Source organism: Pogoniulus pusillus, chromosome 23 (genome assembly GCF_015220805.1).
Source record: "Pogoniulus pusillus isolate bPogPus1 chromosome 23, bPogPus1.pri, whole genome shotgun sequence".
In the NCBI taxonomy this organism is placed as follows: Eukaryota; Metazoa; Chordata; class Aves; order Piciformes; family Lybiidae; genus Pogoniulus; species Pogoniulus pusillus.
Genome location: NC_087286.1, coordinates 9247234 through 9266902, shown reverse-complemented (window position 1 = coordinate 9266902; position 19669 = coordinate 9247234). Strand labels below are relative to the sequence as shown.

The 19669-nt window shown below is 38.6% G+C and overlaps 1 protein-coding gene across 2 annotated transcripts in view; it reads right to left on the bottom strand.

Moving 5' to 3' along the window:
* Positions 1 to 19669, bottom strand: part of DNAJC1 (DnaJ heat shock protein family (Hsp40) member C1) — a 100730-nt gene that overhangs the window by 32127 nt on the left and 48934 nt on the right. For both annotated transcript variants that reach the window (XM_064162524.1, XM_064162525.1), the window contains exons 6-8: positions 19320 to 19413; positions 9440 to 9530; positions 2124 to 2290 (exon numbers count right to left, since the gene is read on the bottom strand). In XM_064162524.1, the coding sequence (XP_064018594.1) occupies positions 2124 to 2290; positions 9440 to 9530; positions 19320 to 19413 (352 nt within the window). The remainder of the gene's footprint in view (positions 1 to 2123; positions 2291 to 9439; positions 9531 to 19319; positions 19414 to 19669) is intronic.

Sequence of the window (19669 nt, the reverse complement as noted above, 5' to 3'; positions counted from 1 at the left end):
ATCTAGAAAAAGCCCTCGAGTCTCATTGCTTCATTTCCATGCTCTCAAATACAGCTGGTTCTGCTCACACTGTTCTCAGCAAATGGAGTTAAAGAACATGGTACATGGTCATAAAGAAGTTTCATAAGTGGTGTAGGTACTGTGTCTGCTGAGGCCAGTTGTATGAGATGCAACAAGACCAAGTCCCAGGTCCTGCACTTGGGTCACAACAGCCCCATGAATGCTCCAGGCTTGGAAAGCTGGAAAGTTGTCCCATGGAAAAGGATCTGGAGGTGCTAGCTGATAACCAGCTGAAGATGAAACAGTATGTGCCAAGAAGGCCAACAGCATCATGGCCTGGATCAGGAATAGTGTGACCAGCAGGACAGGGGAAGCGATTACCCCCTGTACTCTGCACGTGTGAGGCCACACCTCTAGTACTGGGTTCAGCTGTGGGGCCCTCAATACGAGAAGGACATTGAGGTGTCCTGAGACAGCCACAAAAAAAGATGCAACGACTGGAACCCTTCTGCCATGAGAATAAGACTTGGGGTTGTTCAGCCTGGAGAACAAAAGGCTCCATGGAGACCTTACTGTGGCTTTTCAGCACTTAAAGGAGGCTTACAAGAAAGACTGAGTTAGAATCATAGAAACACAGAACCGTTGAGGCTGGAAGAATCCACTGGAGTTCAAATCCAAGCATTTGCCTAGAGCTCACAATCCCACCACTACTAAACTAAACCATATCCCTAAGCACCACATACCTGTGTCTTCCAAATACTTCTAGAGATGATGACTATCATCTCCCTAGGCAGCCTGCCCCAAGGCCTCAGAATCCTCTATTTGATGAAGTTTTTCCTAATACCCAACACAAATGCCCCTTGCACAACCTGAGGACATTTCCTCTTGTCCTGTCACTTGATGCATTTTTTAGCAGGGCTTGTTGTGCCAGGACAAGGTAAACAAAGCAACGACTGCTCCTATGCTCTCAACTACAGAATCAAGGAGCTGAGTTGTTATTTTCCCCAAGAACACAAAAACATGCTCCAGCGTTTCAGGATTCAGTGCCAATCCCTTGCAGAGCAATCAAAAGCTAAGCACATTTGAAGAACAGGTTTGTTACAGAAATATACAAGCAAACATCACGTAGATGTACTAAATAATACCGAAAGAGAAAAGTAAACAGCAAAAGAGAACTGACAACTGAAGTGTCATGAAACCTAGGAATCCAGGAGTGGTAGATGATTAAGCAGGTTATGCCAAATTCAAATTATCATAGTAAAAAATGTTAGGCTTGGCTAAAAATGGAAGGATGTATTTTTCACAGACTTGGAAACCACTAAGAAGTAAGCAAATCTGCAGCACAGAGGAATCAAACAAATGCCAGCAGCAATCTATTTCACTATTTTGACACAGAAGTCAATGTGTTGCCCCAGCTCCACCCTAAACACACCACTCCTCTCATCTCAGTCTTACAAACAAGGTACATTTACAAATGAATCTGCCGTCTTGGAACATTCCTTCTGTTACCTGTGTATGTCAGTTCTAGGCTGAAAATTATACATTTTCAAGCCAATTTGTAAAAGTTCCCAGCACATAATTAGGCTAACTGCCACTACAAACCCCTGTCTCTAGAAACTGCAAGCATAAGTGAAATTGTTAGGACTTTGTCTTATGTCAGGTGAAACACACAGAGTATATAAGCCATAATCAAGAGATAACTACACCTGGGTGTTAAGAAGTGAAGACTTTCTTTTTTGTCCCCAATAGAAAAAGATCTATTCTAGCAAGTAAAATATTAACTGAAAGTAAGGGAAAGAACCAAGCCTCATAAAACTTGAGAGCATTACGTTCTACTTATCTGTAGTGAACAAGAATAGTATTTATATTAGAGATCACAGAGTGCTTTCATATATTTTAATCAATGACACCCTATTATAACAAGATTTCCAGTATCAGTGCACAAATTACACTGAACATCAATACCATCTTTTCCATGATGTCTCTGCCTGACAATTAATTCTTCTCCAGACTTCAAGGATAGATGAATATTGCGGGGGTACACACACAATATTCCACTTTCTCAAGAGGTGAGCAAGAGAACCAACATTGCAAATATACAACAGGAAATGTTTTGAACTTACCTTCTTTTTTTGTGTTTTGTTCCTGCCTCCCAGCCAATCATCCATCTGTTCCTCAATCTCTTCAATTGAAGCTCCATGATCATATGACGGGGTATATGCATTTAACTCAAAAGATGTGTATGCAGGAAATTCTGATTTTGGTTTCCTGACTTTAGGCTTCTTCTCCTCTATACAAAAGTGGAAAAGAAGTAGAAAAAAAATTAATGCTACTAATAATGCAGAGAATAATAATTTAGAAGCAGACCTTGCTCCTCACCTCTTAATGCTTTATTAATATCTCCACTGAGAAAGTGGTATCAGTTTCCTTGTTAAAAATCTACTTTAGAGTTCTACACTATAATTTCATTTCAATAAAAATTAAATAGGAGCACCCACTTAGCCTCTCTTCTATCTGAACCATGCCTTAAAGAGCCAAATGAGACCCTCAACATCACTGTCAGCTCTTGTCACTGCTATGCCATCTGGCAACTATGATTTGTACAGGCAAAAGCACAGGGAGCTGTTGGAAGATTTCAGAAGTTCAGCTGGCTTCAAAGAACTTTTGTACTACTTTATGGTCAGCTGTGCCAAGTAAAAGCTTCCGAGTCAAGAGGCAGCTTCTCTGTTCTCAGATTCCTGTAACTACAAATAGTTCTGTTTTAGCACTTACACATTTAGGAAGATTGGATCTCAATTCTCAACATGATCACTGTTCTCTGCTCTCTGTCCTTCAAATGGAAGTAGCAAACTTAGGGGACTGGAAGGTGGTAAAACAACCACCACCACCTAAACCTCAGGAACTGAAAACATATTCCCTGTATAAGATTCTTGAAAGGTAGCTTTAAGAGTGATCACAATTGAGGAAACAGGATGAAGATCAGAAGAAGCTTGAGCATTGTTCTTGAATTCTTGAGTTACAGAAAGCAGCCATAAACCTCAGGTATGCCAAGTGGGAAGCCTGAGTGCTCCTCATTGTTTTAAAAACATGCTGTACCCACAAGCACTGGATGTCCCTAAACCAAAAAGGCTGATTCAGCGACTGGCTGCAGCCAAAAGGAAGGACTACTCTGCTGCCGTTTTCCCCGTTCTCCACTTTGTCCTTATCTGTTCTTCACTCTTTCGTTTGTTCTTTGACAGGCATAGAATCACAGAACAGTTTAGGATGGAAGGGACCTTAATCAACCACTTAGCAAACCAATCCACTAACTTAGTAGAAAATTACTCTTTTGCACTCAAAAAGAAAGAAAAAAAAATTCCAAGTAATTTAAAGGTAGTAGGCAAGAAAAAGAACTACACTCCTCAGCAGCAGTAAGCCACCAGATCAGCTTATCTGCCTTTGCAACCATGGCACAATAGTTCTGAGCATCATAGGAGAAATGCCTGTTTTCCATTGAAACCTTCTGAAAAAACCTCCTGAAGAGGACAGAGAGACTGTTCCCTACAGACTCTCATGCAGAATTCCCTTTCCTAACAGTCTGTGTGCAGGAATAGCAGTGAAATGACTATGTGCAGGAACAGAGTGAAACAACTCAACGGACTTGACACACTCCTAGGAACTGAATATTTATGAAAACAAAAAGTGGGGATCAGACAATGTCTATAAGTATCTGAGGGGTGGGTGTCAAGATGAAGGTGACAGGCTCTGTTTGGTGGTGTCCAGTGACAGGACAAGGAACAACAGGTATGAGCTGGAACACAGGAGATTCCACCTCAACACAAGGAGACATTTTACTGTGAGGGTGACAGCACTGCAGCAAGCTATTCAGAGAGATTGTGGAGTCTCCTTCTCTGGAGACTTCCAAAACCTACCTGGATGCATTCCTGTGTGACCTGCCCTTCCAACCCCTAGTATTCAGTGATTCTGTGAAAAGTTTCATGGCACCTTTTGGAAGTCCAAAAGAACAGGAAAAGCCTAAAGGTCATGAAAGTTTAGAGAATGACTAAGGTGCCTTTAACCTTCTGAATGCACATTATTTAGAGACTTGTTTTTGTGGGGGAAAAAAACCTCTTAATTTTGCTTGTAATTGTTAAGTTACTAAATTAAATATAAAGTAGCAATTTGTATTTGGAATTTTTTAGTAATCTTCTACAGGTATGCATAGCAAATATAATGGAATTGCATATGCCCCCCCACCCCAAAAAAAATAAAATTAAAAAAAAAAAAACCAAAAAACCCTAAACTAAAAGAAAGCCCCAAAGCCTTCATCAGAATTTCTCTCATTGTTCAGATGTTATTGAAGACAATACTGGTGCCAAATTATTTTTGTTTGTTTTAAAAGGTAACTTTTATAATCAAATCACTTATGTTAACATTAAAATGATCTCACTTTCCCCCTAAGCTGGCACATGCAATAGCTTTTTGAGTCAGAGTTAAGGCCCATAAGGATAAGTAACAATGGTTCACCTGCTAGTTACTGCAAACACATGCTCTGGCTAAAATATTCTAGGTGGTGACCTTCAATGACAATTTCCTCTTGTGGCACTGCATGTGTTCAACTGGAAGTAATGGAGACACACCAAGATGTTGTTCACTTTCTTCTGAGTACCTACTCTTCCCAAAACCTCCTATTCCCCCCAAATACCTCTCCATAATAATATGAGTGTTAGAATGAATGCTGCATGTCAGTGGAATGCTTCCCATCAAATCTTGAGGAGGTTTTATGGAATCAGGCATCATGCGGCCTTCTTGAAACAATTTCAAACAACACACACAAGCTTGCAGGCAAGTTTAGAATCCTTTCAGCAGGCCAGCCAAAACAGTCAGTGAAAAGGATGCTACTTGGTTACCACAACTAGGCTGCAGAGGTGGCAATTAAGTGATCAGAACATTCCCACCCATGCCAACCACAAAAAGCAGAGCGTTACTGAGCAGGCAAGTGAAGGCTGAGTTCTGGCAAGCATTAATCCTAAAGACAATCACCTAAGGTGTTGGTCAATTGACTGGAAATAAATGTAAAGCCATCTCCAGTATAGAGTCAGATGACAGAAATTTGGTCAAAGTGGTTCACAGTGAAGAGGGAAGTGCAGGAAGAATAGGAATATGGACTAGCTGGTGGTCTGGGACCCACCACATCAGAAGTAATTTTGAAAATTACACAGTTAAGGACCTTATGCCAAATCTGCACTTGGGAGGGACTGTGTGCAAGGAACCTTGCAGTTATGGTGGACAAGCGATCTGAAAGGAGCTATCAAAGCAATAGGAACTGAGGTAACCTGTATTCTCTAAGCAGTAATAATGGGAGAAATAGGATTTTATAATCTAAAGATGACGAATGCTAGAACGCTGGATACAAACCCTGGGTCCAATACTTACCACTACACCAGAAAATTAACTAGAGAAAATCCACAGAAACTAAGGGATAAAGAAATGCTTTATATCATGAAAACCTACAGATAAATTTCTTTAAGCATCAAAAAATGCTAATAATGAACAACTGTAAGCTACAAAAATCCACACTGAAATTAAGACAGTAGAAGTAATTATCTGAACAAACCATAAAGAACTGATGACACCTCAAGGTTTTCTGATCAGTACTTTAACTTGCCTAAGAAGATGCTAAAAGCTAATGTGCCTCTCTAGTATGTGTGAAAGAAGACAAATCATGGGAATCAGTAGTTTTAGCTCATTCTTGCCTGTAAGAATCTGAAATAAACACATTAGACTAGACAGCCTAGTGATGTCTTCTATTCCTAAGTTTAATGAAATAATGCAGAAAGCTAGCTAAGCAACAAGTGATACCCCAGGCTGCCTGGAAAGGGGGAAGCACCAAGACTTAATTCAGTCCAAAGTATTCAAGTCTGGATTTTTCACAGCAGGCACTCAGGTATGGCATCATAACAGAAAGAAAAGCAGTCATGCAGCCATGGGACTAATCATTTTGTACTGCAGTTAAAGCTTGAATGAGAGAGGTGAGAAGGGGAAAACACCCAACAAAACAATCACACACACAAAAGTACTTTCAAGGTGGTTTACAACAAAATAGTTCCTTGCTATAAATTGTTCCAGGTGCCTTGTGTGTCAGGACAAGAATGCTGGATTTACAAAGCAAATATGGTTAGGTAACTAGTACATCAATGGACTTCACTTGCAGTACCTAGCAGGTCTTAGTTCCCTGAAGAGGCATACCTTACAATCAGATTTGTGTCTTTGTAAAGGGAAAGCAAATATAACAAGAACAGAAAGCAAGGACACTATTGAGGCTAAGGGTAAAGAAAGATAAATGTGTTTTCCCCCCAAACAGAAAGAAGTACTACACAGAGCAAGAGAGGACTGGTAGAGCTGGTAGAATTTGTCTTGCCAACTACTTAAATTTGCCAGCTTAAGAACTGGCAATCATCTGCCTCGACTGACACTGTATGCCTAAGTCTTCTCAGTTTAATGACTCCTCAGTTAATACATGCTCTGTTCTACATCCCACAACTTAGAAGAACAGGGCTATTGATTGCTACAGAAACATTCTCTGACACAAGATTATATATGTGTGACATTATAGAAGAGAAAGTAAGTGAAAAAGAAGTTTGTTAATTAAAGCACTCTAAATTTTGGGTTTGGGTATCTAAACAAGGCATCAGAAAGGCATCAGAAAATGTCAGGCAAGCCATTTCTACTTAAACTACCCAGTTACCTGAAATTCCATACGAACCTTCATGGTTCTTACAACCATGAAGCCTGCATCATAAGTTGCTAATTTTTGTCAGGTTTGTGGCTGATGGAACTGGGGATGGATAGCCTGGAGAAAAGGAGACAGAGGAAAAGACCTTCTGGCCCTCTACAATTCCCTGAAAGGATGTTGAAGCCAAGTGTGTGCTGGCCTCTTCTCCCTAGTAAACAGCAATAGGATGAGAGCAAATGGCCTCAAGTTGCTTCAGGGGAGGTTTAGGTTGAGGGATTAGAAAAAAAACCTTATTTCCTGAAAGGGTTCTCAACCACTGACACAGGCTGCCAAGGGAGGTGACTGAATCCCCGATCCCTGGAGGTGTCTGCAAGAGGAAGAGATGTGGTGCTGAGGGACATGGTTTAACCTCAGCCTTAGTAGAATTAGAGAATGATTGAATTTGATGATCTCAAAGGTATTTTCTAACCAGAACGATTCTGTGATTCCATGCTTCTAAGATACTAATGACAAATTTGAACAGACTGAGAAGTGATCAAAACCACTACAAAAGTTCCAGAAAAATATAGCAAAAATTGTACACAACACTGACTTACCAAGACACTACTTTTTCACAGTCCTTACAAACAGCACTTCAATGACATCTCAAATACTGTGCACCCTTTCCTACCCTGAAAATTGTATTTTCCTCCTTCAGTACCCTTCTCTGGTTTGAGTTCAAGCTGCCTACAGAGTTTCAGCAGGAAAGCAGAGAGACGTGGCAGTAAACTGGTAATCAGGTAATGAAAAAAACAAGCAGTGCAAAATGGTCATTGCTAATCTGCAGAGATACATTTACCCAATTAGACAGATGGGAATGTTGTCATGAACTCACATTCCATGGTCTCTAAGAAGAACGGGGGCAAAACAAAACACATGCTTCCTGACTTCCAAACTTTCTATGCTAATTGTGAAGTGACAATGCAGAATAATATTGAAATAAGCAAATTTGAGAGATGCTTTGCATGCAGCCTTCAGGAAAACAGCCCCCCCCCCAGTAACATGGCTGCAGCTCTTGTTCTTCTCTTGAGACTCTTATTTCCTTGTAAGAAAGGTAACTGACAGCTGATTCTGCTGCCCAGCGACAGCACTGCTACAGCTGCCCAAATGACCAAATTAAACTCCACGTTAAATTTCAAAGCCTGCTAATTACAGGTGGTGACTCTCAATCCTTCCTTTTGGTCCTTGCCAGGAAGCACACCAAGGGAGGACAGGATGCCAACCAGTGAGACTGGTGAGGACTGGCCCCTGCTCACATGAGTGATGCTGGGTCACCTGGCAGACATGAAGGTCACATCCAATGTCACCATGTCACATCCAGCAGCATGACAGGGGACAGAGTAGTGCTACTGTGAGAGGTCGGGGCGGCCTGGAGGGGCATGTGTGCTAAACCTGCACCTCACATGTGGGCACTTCTACTGGAAGTAACAAAACAGCCAGCGACTCTCATCTGGCAGAAGAGAAATACTGAAAAACCTGTCTGCTCCTCCAGTGGAACACAGGAATGTTGACATTACAATTTTCAGGACTTTGTAGTTTCATTTGCACTTCTATTTTCAAAAACTAGTCCTTCTGGAACAGCAGTTCCCAAGGAAGAACACATGCCAGCTATTCTGAACAATGGCAACATGTTAGCAGCTGACAATTTAACAAGTTTTTAATAACCCAAGTCAAGACCCTTTTCAAGGGCCCATTTCATGGCAGGTATCTCAAACATAATAGCAGGCCTCCTTCACAACCATTAAATGCAGTATTTTGCTAGATTTGGCCTGGGTCCATGATGTTCACTGATGTACTGAATGTTATCCATTTTCTCAGAAGAGATTCAGCTATGGATAATTTGGGAATGGAAATTTTCACTGAAACTGGATCTCTGCTGATTTGACAGAATTAAGCTGTTTGGTAAATATAAACAATGCAGCTGGATTTTAAGTGCTAAAGGCTTATGCATACTCAAAGATGGCAAATTATTGTAGCTCACTCAGTAAACTTGCTGGTATAAAAGCAACTTAAACGCATGCACTTAAGTACAGTAAATAAAGCAAGCACATACACACAGACAAAACTTTTAAAATTGTCTTCAGAAGAGAGTAGGGTTAATCATTAGCAGGAGTAAGCAACTGGAAGGAAAAGTCACCTATAAATTATTCTGAATACTTTATTAAGGGAAATGCTAATGTTCTTCTCTGGGCTTTTACAGGAGTGTAAAGACTTCAAGGCATTTATTTCAACAACAGCAGGAAATTTAAATCATGTTCAGTTGCTACCACAAAAAAAAAATCAATTCAATACACACAAAGGAAGTATTAAATATTATTTTAAAGAAATATTAATAGACCTAGAGAATATCAGGATGCTCAAAAAGCAAGAGGTCACTTCTGAAAACATACACTCTGTGATTCACACATCTGAGATTTCCCTCTAGTGCAAAGCAGCATTTCCAGCAAGGCATGCTTTTGTTGCTACAGTATCACTACCACAGGAGTTTTAGCTTCTATAGGAACAAGCCATCAGCCTACTGCAAAGTCTAGCCACAAAACGAAAAGCTTCACTTTAACAGCAGCAGAGGAATCATCTATAAGGCATGTCTTTTAGAAGATGATACAAATGCTTACTCATACAAATCTCATGTAGTAGGTATAGCACATTACATCTTTGTTTATTAAGACAGTGGTAAAAACTCACTCTGAAGTGTTTCAAGTTCAGCCTTAGCCAGGGCATCTTCTTTCGCCTTCATTTTTGATTCTTTATATTCTACATATAATTGTCTGGCATCCTTTAAGAAAACGTTGCAATGGCATTAGCATCCTTATACAAACAAGTTAGTGCAATGGCTCTCTTTAAAGTTCTCAACCTCACCAAAAAAATTCAGATACATTCATTTCCTTGAGTTACAGCAATTTGCAGTATAGAAAGCATTTGTTCAGTATACAGAATTTTTGGTGTAATAAAGTTCAAATGTAATTGTGGTGATATTATAGACTATGATGCTCAACAACCTGCAAAGTAAAATCATTAAAACCACATTTCTGACCACCGCCTACAACTTTGTAGGAGGCCATGCTCTCACTTTGCTCACAACAGCAATCTGGAAGTTCAAGAAAGAAAGAAAAGTTTTTCATTAGAGTTGTGTGTGCAAGGACAAACAGAAGCAATTGCTAGGCAGTATTCAACTTGGTGTGCATCAATGATGGTGCAGCTGCAGGCTCCAAAAACTCATTCTCTTTTGTTTTCCTTTTTTTTTTTGGTTATGTTTTATTTTGGAGTTTGTGTTTGCTTGTTTTAAACCAACTTATACATTGCTATTGAAGTGCTGAAAAGATAATACTAAGTTTTTTTTCTCCAAGAATTAGATTCTAACCTAAAAATCGGTTTGGAAAATGTACACATAAAATTAGAAGTCCCATCACAAACCTCCCAACAAGGTACATATTTCCAAAATGTAATTAATTAGTAACTACAGATTTAGTCTAAAAGCTTTCCAGTGTGAACAAACAGATGGCTGAAGTATGAGCTGTGAAGAGTTTTCTTACTCCTATTTGGCAGTTTCAGAGATTCCTGTACTCATTCAAAAACAATGAAATGCTGAAATAGACCAATTATTAGTTATTTCCAGGCATGCAGAACATTTATTATATGAATTCAGAATTATAGCATTGGCTAAATCTAATTTTAGTTCTTTATAGCAAGAAAATAATTTCTTGTTGCTACATTAACAGTCCCACTTCATACATATAAAAAATGATTTCGATTTTCATGCAGGAGGTATTGCAAAAATATCAGTAAATATTTTTATAGTTTCAACTACTATCCTAGACATATGAACAAAACTTGGTCTCATTAAAAACTAATAAGACATCTGAAAAGAAAAGCTGAGTCAAGCAGTCATTGCTGCCTCTAATGGTAGAAGTCACCCAAACCCACCACAACAGTAGTTCTTTGCCTTAGACTGGCATCTACCCCTGCAAAGATACCTGAGGTGGGAAAACATAGGACAGAATAACGATGCAGGTCTGAGCAGAGTGTTGTATATTTTGGAGGCACCTCACCAATACAAGCCAGTGCACCTGAAGACTAACTGACAAACTCCCACAAGAGATCAGTAAGGCTTCACCTCCTTCCAAAATACCTTTTCTTACTCTCTAGTTGCCTCCACATTTGGATACAGGACAAGAAAAGCTGCATTTCTCTGCCACGTTTGTGTTGACCAAGCAGAGAGGAGATTTTAAGAAGTTTACATAACTTTATGATGCTGGAATGTAACAGATGAGAACAGCTCAGATGTTTACAGCTTTGGTTTTGGGGCTGGGGAAGAGGTTTGGGGGTGGGTTTTGGGAATTTTAGTAGAATGGGATCTAAAAAAAAAAAAATACACAAATGTGTGTGGGAGGCCTACCATTAAGAGCAGCTGTGAAGGCTCTGAGGAAATATTCAGTTTCTACATTAGAACACTGAATTCACAAAATCAGGCTCAGCACTGGTTCTCCTTTCAGCTTTATCTGAAACGTGAATTCCCTACCACATATGGAAACTTCCCTTCTGCTCTCCAGATTTGGATTATTTGCATCACTAAGAAACAAAGAGCCCTAAAATGTAATAGTTAACTTCTGCTGTAAGTTGGAGACATTTGGGTTGTGTGGCATACTCAGGACTCAGACACTAATACCCAAAAAATGCTTTTGTTTAAGGCTATGATTTCAAAATGGCTACAATTAACCGGCATTTAAATTTAACCCATTTGACACTGAAAGCCAATATTTGATGCTAAATTCTGGTGTAAAATCCATTATTGCTTGTGGGATCTCCAGACAGCAGGCACTAGGGGGTAACTGTCAATCTCTCCAGCACGTCAATCACGGAACAATTGGAAATGTGGCTCAGATGAAAATGAGACACAAAAGCTGAACAACAAAGAAAACTAGTCAGAAGCACACGGATGAAATTTAGTGGTACTGTTGTTCTAGAGATAGAAAATGGATTATCACTGCAAACTGAGTCATATGCAGGTAACAAAGGCAACATTAGCCTTTCATCTTATTAATCACAGTTTATAATGGCTGATACCATAATCACACAAAAAAGGAGACTGCACGTTTTGAAGCACACAAGAATGTATACATACAAAGCAAAGCAAAAATAAAGTAGTCAAAATATCTCTACAGGTTGTGAAGAGGAATTGAAGGACACACCTGAGTAAAGGTTTAAGCCACAGACACAAACTGTATGGCTAAATGACAAACACACTGGAGAAGAATTCAAAAGAGGGATTTCTTTGAAGAGAACTTCTGCCTTACCATAAATCAGCACATTTCAATGTATTCCTCATCAGTTTTCAATAGTATCTGCCCAAAGAGGACTATTAGTTTTCAAACATATTTGGGTTTAGTAGGAAGAGTATTCTAAAATAGATTTCCATTTAGAATTTTCCACTTTTCCAAAGTAATAAATTTAAGCAGCCATTTTGCCTCAGTACAAACATTTTAGGGCCCTAAATACAATGGCAATATAGACACAGTCCCTTCCAAGCTACAGCTCCCTCAAGATTCAGTAATGATTCCTCTTTAAGAGCTCAAACAGCTCAAAGTATGCACACCACCACAATTATACATGGTCTATAACAAATAATAAACATAAGAAAATCCACATTTTTGTCCTTCTGGGAGTGGACATAGGAAGGGGAGCCACAAATACCAAGCTTGGAATTGCTCTAATGAAAAGCTCCAGCTTACCTAATCAGAAATACTTTGTTCTCATTTGCAGGAGTTTCAGAAGTTTTGAGAAAAGAACAGTAACACAAATACACTATTTTTCTTTCTTCACCAAAGAAGTAACATGCATGTAGCTAAGCAAAAATAATAATGAAGAGAGCTAATACATGCTAGTTTATTAGACTATGATTTCAAATGTGTTTCCCAAAAAAAATAGAACAAAAAAAATTGTATTAGAAACACAAAATGCTGCCATTAGAATTTCTAAATCATCTTCCGACTACCACAGAAAGGAAGTTCCTGTGATTGCTCTCACATTTAACCAAAACCATTCAGAAGTGTCAAAGAAAACTAAAACTGACAGACAAACACTTAACATATTTCCAATTTTAGCCACGAATAAGAATAAAGAACACTGAAAAAAAAACATTGCTCCTCTTTAGATCAGTATCATCTTGCATCAATAAATTTGTGATTGCCAAGATAAAGCAGCAGTGGAGTCACAGAGAAATACAGAAATTCTTGCTACTACATTTTAAAGGCCTTTTCTTTTTCATTGTGGTGGGTTTGCTTTTTTCATGTTTGGGCTTTTTTTTTTGTTTCTTTTTTTTTGTGCAGCTGCTTTTTGTTTGGTTGGTTTTGTTTCTGTTGGTTGCAGGGGGTGTTTGTTGTTTGGTTGGTTTTGGTTTGGTTTTTTTTTTGGGGTGGGATTTTGTTTGCTTGTTGTTTTTTAAAAATCACCAGATACAGCATTTATTAAAACTGTACTAATTCTGAAACTAAAAACTTCAGAGCAAGACTCAGTCACTCTCATTGACTTCTGGGAAGGGTGATGAGGTTTTGTTGGGTTTCTTTGCTTTGTGTTTTTTTCTTTTACCCCTGCCAGTTAATCTTTTTGGCTTTCTGGTCTACCTCAGAAACACTGGAGGTTAGGAGAAATAAAGCAAACATTGCAAACAACTTGCTGTACTGGCCACATGTGAATCTTCATTACAGAACTTGTGGTAGAATCAGCTTTACATTTGAGTTTTTTAGGGGGTGGACTGATACAAATAAAATGCACCCCCTCAGAATTTACAGCTAAGTGGTAACTTTGCCACAAACATACTTAAAATCAGTATATTGAAATAACTTTCTTCAGATTAATTCTTATTAAATAAATTTATAGGCTTAAAGAGAAATATTTGTCTAAGAGTTCCTCATTACTCTGTCAGAGTACAGTGTTTTTGAACAATCTGTACCAAAAAAAAAAAGGGAGAAAAAAAAAGGAATCAAATTAAAGTTACCGTAACATCCAACTTTCAATTTGTTATTTCTAGGCAATATAAATGTCTGCCATTATACCACAGCAGAAAACACTCTTTTGATGGGCTTATAAACCAGTAATTTCAACATGTTATGGTAAGAAATAATGTTTAAAAAAACCCTTAAACACTCTGATTTGTAATTCTCCTTGGCATTTTTCCATGTTTACTCAAGAACAAGCTAGTAAATAAATAGGAATTGAATTACTTGTTCCTTTATAATCAGAAAATCTTGCTTTGATTGGAATGATACCTGGTGTGACCAAGCCTGTGGGCAACTGAAGTGTGGTTCCCAAGACTCAGATATGCTGGGAGAGCAGCAGCCTGGGCCACTGCACCATCTTCTGGGTATATTCCACATCCCCAGAGAGGGGAACCGAGGCCAGGCAAGGCCTCCCTGGGACCCGCTTGCATCCTGTGAGACTCACACCATAGCAGATCAGTACCATTATCTGGAAGGCAGTATCTCCTCTTGGAACTTCTCTCCTCTGACATGCATGCTGGGATAGCAGGCATACAGTCATTGCTCTGAAGGAGCTGAATAAACTGGCTGCCACAGAACAGCAGACAACTGAAGGCAATTTTTTTAAAGTGACTTTAAGTAAATACAAAACTTCTACCATGCAGCAAAGCACATTTTGTTTCCAGAGCCTCAGGCTCTACCCTGTTAGACACAAGTTATTTTTGCTCACTTGCATACACCCAGAATACTTGTTTTACCATCTACTCTCCTCTGACCTGCTTCTAAGCTTCCAATTGACCTCAAGGTCAAGAGCTTCATCCCTACTCTGGTTCTCCCAACAGCTGCGAAATAGCAAGAAACAGAGCAAATTGGCAATCACTCGTGCCACACATCCTGCAATTGCTTGCTCCCCACAACTTCTATCAGCATTAATGCTGTACAGTAAGTTGGAACACCTCAAAACCCTGTAAAGCTGGAATTAAGGAGCTACTTCACCTCATTGACTTGAATAAATCCCTTCCAAAAAATAGCTTTTTTTTTTAAGGCATAAGTTATTAAATGCAATAAATTTTATTTTAATCTCACATGATGATTTTTATATAGTTACATGCAAAGAGAAAAACAACCCACATAAATGTTTGCTGACTTCATGAAGTCTTGCTTAAAAGCTACCTTTGCCAAAGGAGATGTCCTGCTGGCAAAGCCTCTTGAGTTTAACAACACATTGCCAATCCATTTAAGGGCAAAGCTGAACCATCTCTAAACAGGTGTTGAAATGTAATCATGGATTAAGAGAAAACCTGAGGACAAAATGCCAAGAAATTAAACACCTCTGGGTCACCACTTTGAATCAGTTCCAGGCTACTAAATCAGCTATAGTAATTACCATCTGGTAGTCTACAGCAAAACAAATTACTGGCCTTTTTGTTTTAATTCACTCTGTGTTACACAAAGGTCTTTAGAAACAAAAGTTTCAACTGTAATTGAAAGTTTTGTTGATAATCTTACTAGGTTATACCCAGTACAAGTATGGGTTGAGCTTCATCTGTCTCCTCACTACTGGTGAGCCACCAGAAGCTCTTCCAACAGCTCCCTGCTAGGGTGTATACACTACACCTACACTGTTACAGAAGATAAGAGGAAAATTTTCTTAGCAAGAGTCCATTTCTGTCTGAAGCAAACAAAAGTGCTTTCTGCTTCACATGAGCATAAGGAAACACTTTTTTACTGTGAGGGTGACAGAACACCGGAGCAGGCTGCCCAGAGAGATTGTGGAGTCTCCTCTGGAGACATTCAAAACACGCCTGGATGCATTCCTGTGTGACCTGCCCTAGGTGATCTTGCTCTGGCAGGAGGTTGGACTTGATGATCTCCAGAGATCTCTAGCTACCCCTAACATTCTGTGATTCACTACACTTGGGACAACAGCAGGCTCATCATTTAACTAATAAAGAAAAATATTTCCTCATGCTGACTGGCATTTATGAAGCTGCTGTAGAAATAAAGACATCTACTGATATGCTTGAGATGGAAAAGCAGTTGAGAGGAACACTAACAAACACTGGAGGATTTGTGAAGAAGAATTATCATATTTGAAAAAAGCCACTTCTCTTAGGTTGTAGGTCTGCAACTCCAAAGGGAGAACTCCAGTTAGCTTTTGGGGAAGAAAGTGCCATTAACACAACTGTTCTCCCACAAAAGCAAAGTAAGCTTGAACCAAGTGTGCATCCTGGACTAGTGACTATTTGAACTGAAATTCTTGCACACTATCTTTAGCTGGTTTATTTCCTTGTAACAGCAATTTTCAGTTCCAATAAGCATTTTAACTGAGTTTTGTTTCTATCTTTTTTTTATCTTTTTCTTATTTCTTTTTTAGCATATAGCCTCCTTACTGGTCATTGTCATGAAAGAGCAAACTATAAATGACCTTAGAGAGAATTTGCATTGTCTTCTGTCTTTTAATTGAGCCTACATTATAAGGATTAAACTTGGTTAAAAGTCAACGTAATTTACACTTCCCTTAATGTTTCATTCACACCACAGATACTTTGATTTATGGCATATTTTATGTATTTTTCTTTCCTCTGCTTCCTCAAACAAGCATAATGGTGCTGTTTTCACCCCCAAATTTAACTAAACTAAATGTGTAGATAGAAAAACCTATGTATTCTCTCTCAAAATATAAAACTATCAATAGGGTTTTTTTCAGACAATCATTTTTTAGTTTCTCTCATCCTCCTTTCACACATTTTTCTTCCAGTTTCTTGACATAAAATGCAGACTACGACAAAATGGCACAGGCCATCAGAAGGGCATGCAAACAAAGCATTTTTCTTCAGTAAAGGCCCACCTTAATTATTTTAAGTGCCTCCTTCTCAAATCTGACATTTTGAAGGAGGAGGGCAAGTAGGAGGAAGGATAAATGAGAGCCAGGCATGAGCAGAAGCTCAGCAACCTGAATCCTCAGATAGAGCTGTTTTAAGTAGAATATTCACATTAATTAATGGGGAGGAGATGAATGCTAGGTAAAAGGAATCAAATAGAAGAACTGGCTCCAAGTTTAAACTGACCTCTCCTCCTGGTTTTTGTTTTGGCATTTTGGGGTTTTTTTGTTGTTTGTTTGGTTTTGTGGTGTTGGGGTTTTGTTATTTGGGGTGGTTTTTAATGAAGTTTCCTGTGAGGGAGAACTTGTGTACACAGGCAAGTGGCTTTGTTTGGTGGGTCTGAGGAAGCAGTTCAGCTATTTGGGTAAGAGGGCTTTGAAAAACACAGTGAGAGAAGCAACATTTAATGAAACATATTGCTAAGTCTTACCTTTTTCTACCTCAAAGGGGGCAAATTTAAACATGGATCTGTTTTTACTCTACAATGGCACTGACTGCAGATGAATGACAGCAAACTTTGAAAACAATTTGTTGGGTGAAGAAATAATTCAGGTTAACTCAACTAAAATCTGTAGCAGACATTCTTGATTCAACCGCTGTTAACGCCGTGGTAAATAATCTGCATGTATAACTAGCACATATAACACTCCTCAGTATTCGTAGCACTCTTATCTAGAAGATAAGCTGCCCTAGTGATTCTGTTTACACTAAAAGCCTGAAATACTCTGAAATCCCAAGCCTATGTTAGTGTATTACTGAAGAGAAAAGCACTTCCACTCAAAACAAGACCTCTGTACACTAGGGTAGAACTGTGCAAGTACAGTTATTTTTTAGCCATTTGTTGGTAATTGCAATTAAGGTAGATGATGATAAATCTTAGATACAACTCAAAAAAGAGCCCAGAGGTGTCTTTGTCCAAGGAGCTACAATAAAAGGTATTCTTGAAACTCTTTTTTCAGAAGACATTTCCAACATGAGGCCACTGCTGCTGTTATGCAGCAATACTACTTTAAGTATTGTTAAGTAGTACATTAATTTCCATTACCTGAACTCCTGAATATTCTTAATATTGAAGACTACTTACATTTTATCCTACATAATTATCAGGTCATCTTAAACAACAACCAGACAAAATGCAGATAAGCAACCGTGTAATTTACATATGGGACAATTCACTCTAGAATCCTATCTCTTCCCTTTCTCCTTGCTCCAAAGCCTTCCAGCTCTGCATTCCTCCACATCATGATTCCCTTGGCACCAAAACCCTGCTTGCTGGTCTCCAATTTTCCAAGAGTTATTGGATAGCTTCTTTTCCGCTACCATTATAGATTTTAAATCCTCAGCAAGAAGTACTGGCTAGGTGTTTACAAAGTGTGAAATACCACTTCAGTTGCATTCATCTTTTCTGCCTATTCTGGCAGACACAGGAGCTACATTTTGAACAGGAAATCTGCAACCTGGCACACTGACTTCTTAGCAGACTATCTTAAAATCATAAAAATGAGAAAATTACAGCTTAGGAAGATTATACAAAGTCCTAATACAAAATTGTTAATCAACTTTGCTATATTCTGTCACATTTTGAATACTTTCCAACCGAGGCAAAAGCCAAAATACTATGATTATGAGGAAAGACTCAGAAATGCAGCAAAAGCACTCACTGAACTTAATTCCTTTCCATTCGACTCCCTTTAATGGCACACAACACAACTGTTGATTTAATTAAGCATCATCATTTTTGCTTTAAAAACTTGCAAAGTTTCTTAAAAGTTTCATTAGAACTGCATGGCAAGTTCATTAAAGAGAGGAAGAGAGATTCACTTTTGGATCTCTTTGTAGGGAAACCTAAGGGCTATGAAAATGGATGCTGGCAGACTACACTTTATTGCATTTAGAACTTTTACAAGCCTTTTGCTAACAGATAAGGAATTGGAAATTACTCTTTTTCCAACCTGAACAGACAGAAATTGATCACTGATATCACTTACAACACCTACACCTCCCTGATCCATATTCATCAGCAGTCACAAGGGTATTAAAAACAAATGGGTGTATTCAAGGGAAGTGAAAAGAAAGAGCATGTGATAGTAAAAGTTATTGTGCTAACTCATCTGACAATACTTAAATTGGCTGAATACCAGCTAAATTTTGCAGTTTCTAGCAGTGGATTAAAAAAACAACTACAACTGTGGGCAACTCTGCCATGCTTTTGTTTATAAATTACAAGCATACCTTTCTTACTTTATCTTAGTAATTTCAGAGACCAATTTACAGCATTATCCAGTCAACTTGAAAGAAAAAGACTCATTTAATCAGAAGAAGTCATTTCACTTTCCCCTTAAAATTGAATGACATTAATATTTGCTATGAAAACAGAGCATTTGCCTATTTGAGATAAAAATCTGTTTGTTAAGAGATCACTTAGAAGCCACCGCTATTCCCAATTAGATGTGTGTATGTAAGATTAACGATGGGAGAGGAGTGACAGAGTTTTGCCTAACAGGAGCTGCTGCTGAATTCCCTACCAAATTCAGCTTAATACCCATTTAAAATCCATTCACATTTTGACGATATTCAATTGCCTCCAAAGAGTTTATGTGCTTGAGCCAGAAACATCTGCGAGAACAAGTGCTACACATCCAATTATGCACAATGACACCATCAAGAAAAATAAGAGTAATATAACTTAAAATGATTACTATTTACCTGGAATAGTTGAGGTAAAGCTTTCACAGTGAGACAGAACCATATTCCCAGCTTGCATGGAAGTAAGTCATGCCACTGTGGTTTGTCCAGCATTCTGCAGTCAAATAAAATCATATGGTTTTGGTTACTGCCCACAACCTCCAAGTCAGAACTTTCAGATTATCCTTGAAGTCCTCCAAAAAGTGTGCAGCCATGTAACATTAAAGACATGGTTTGACTATTTAATTCAAAATACATAACAGCTAAATTTCAAACCATCGTTGTATTTTAGTCTCTGAAAAGGGGCTTTTCTCCAAGAAAATACATTTGTCAGCCACGTAATCACTTCAGTTTAAAACACCTCAAACCTG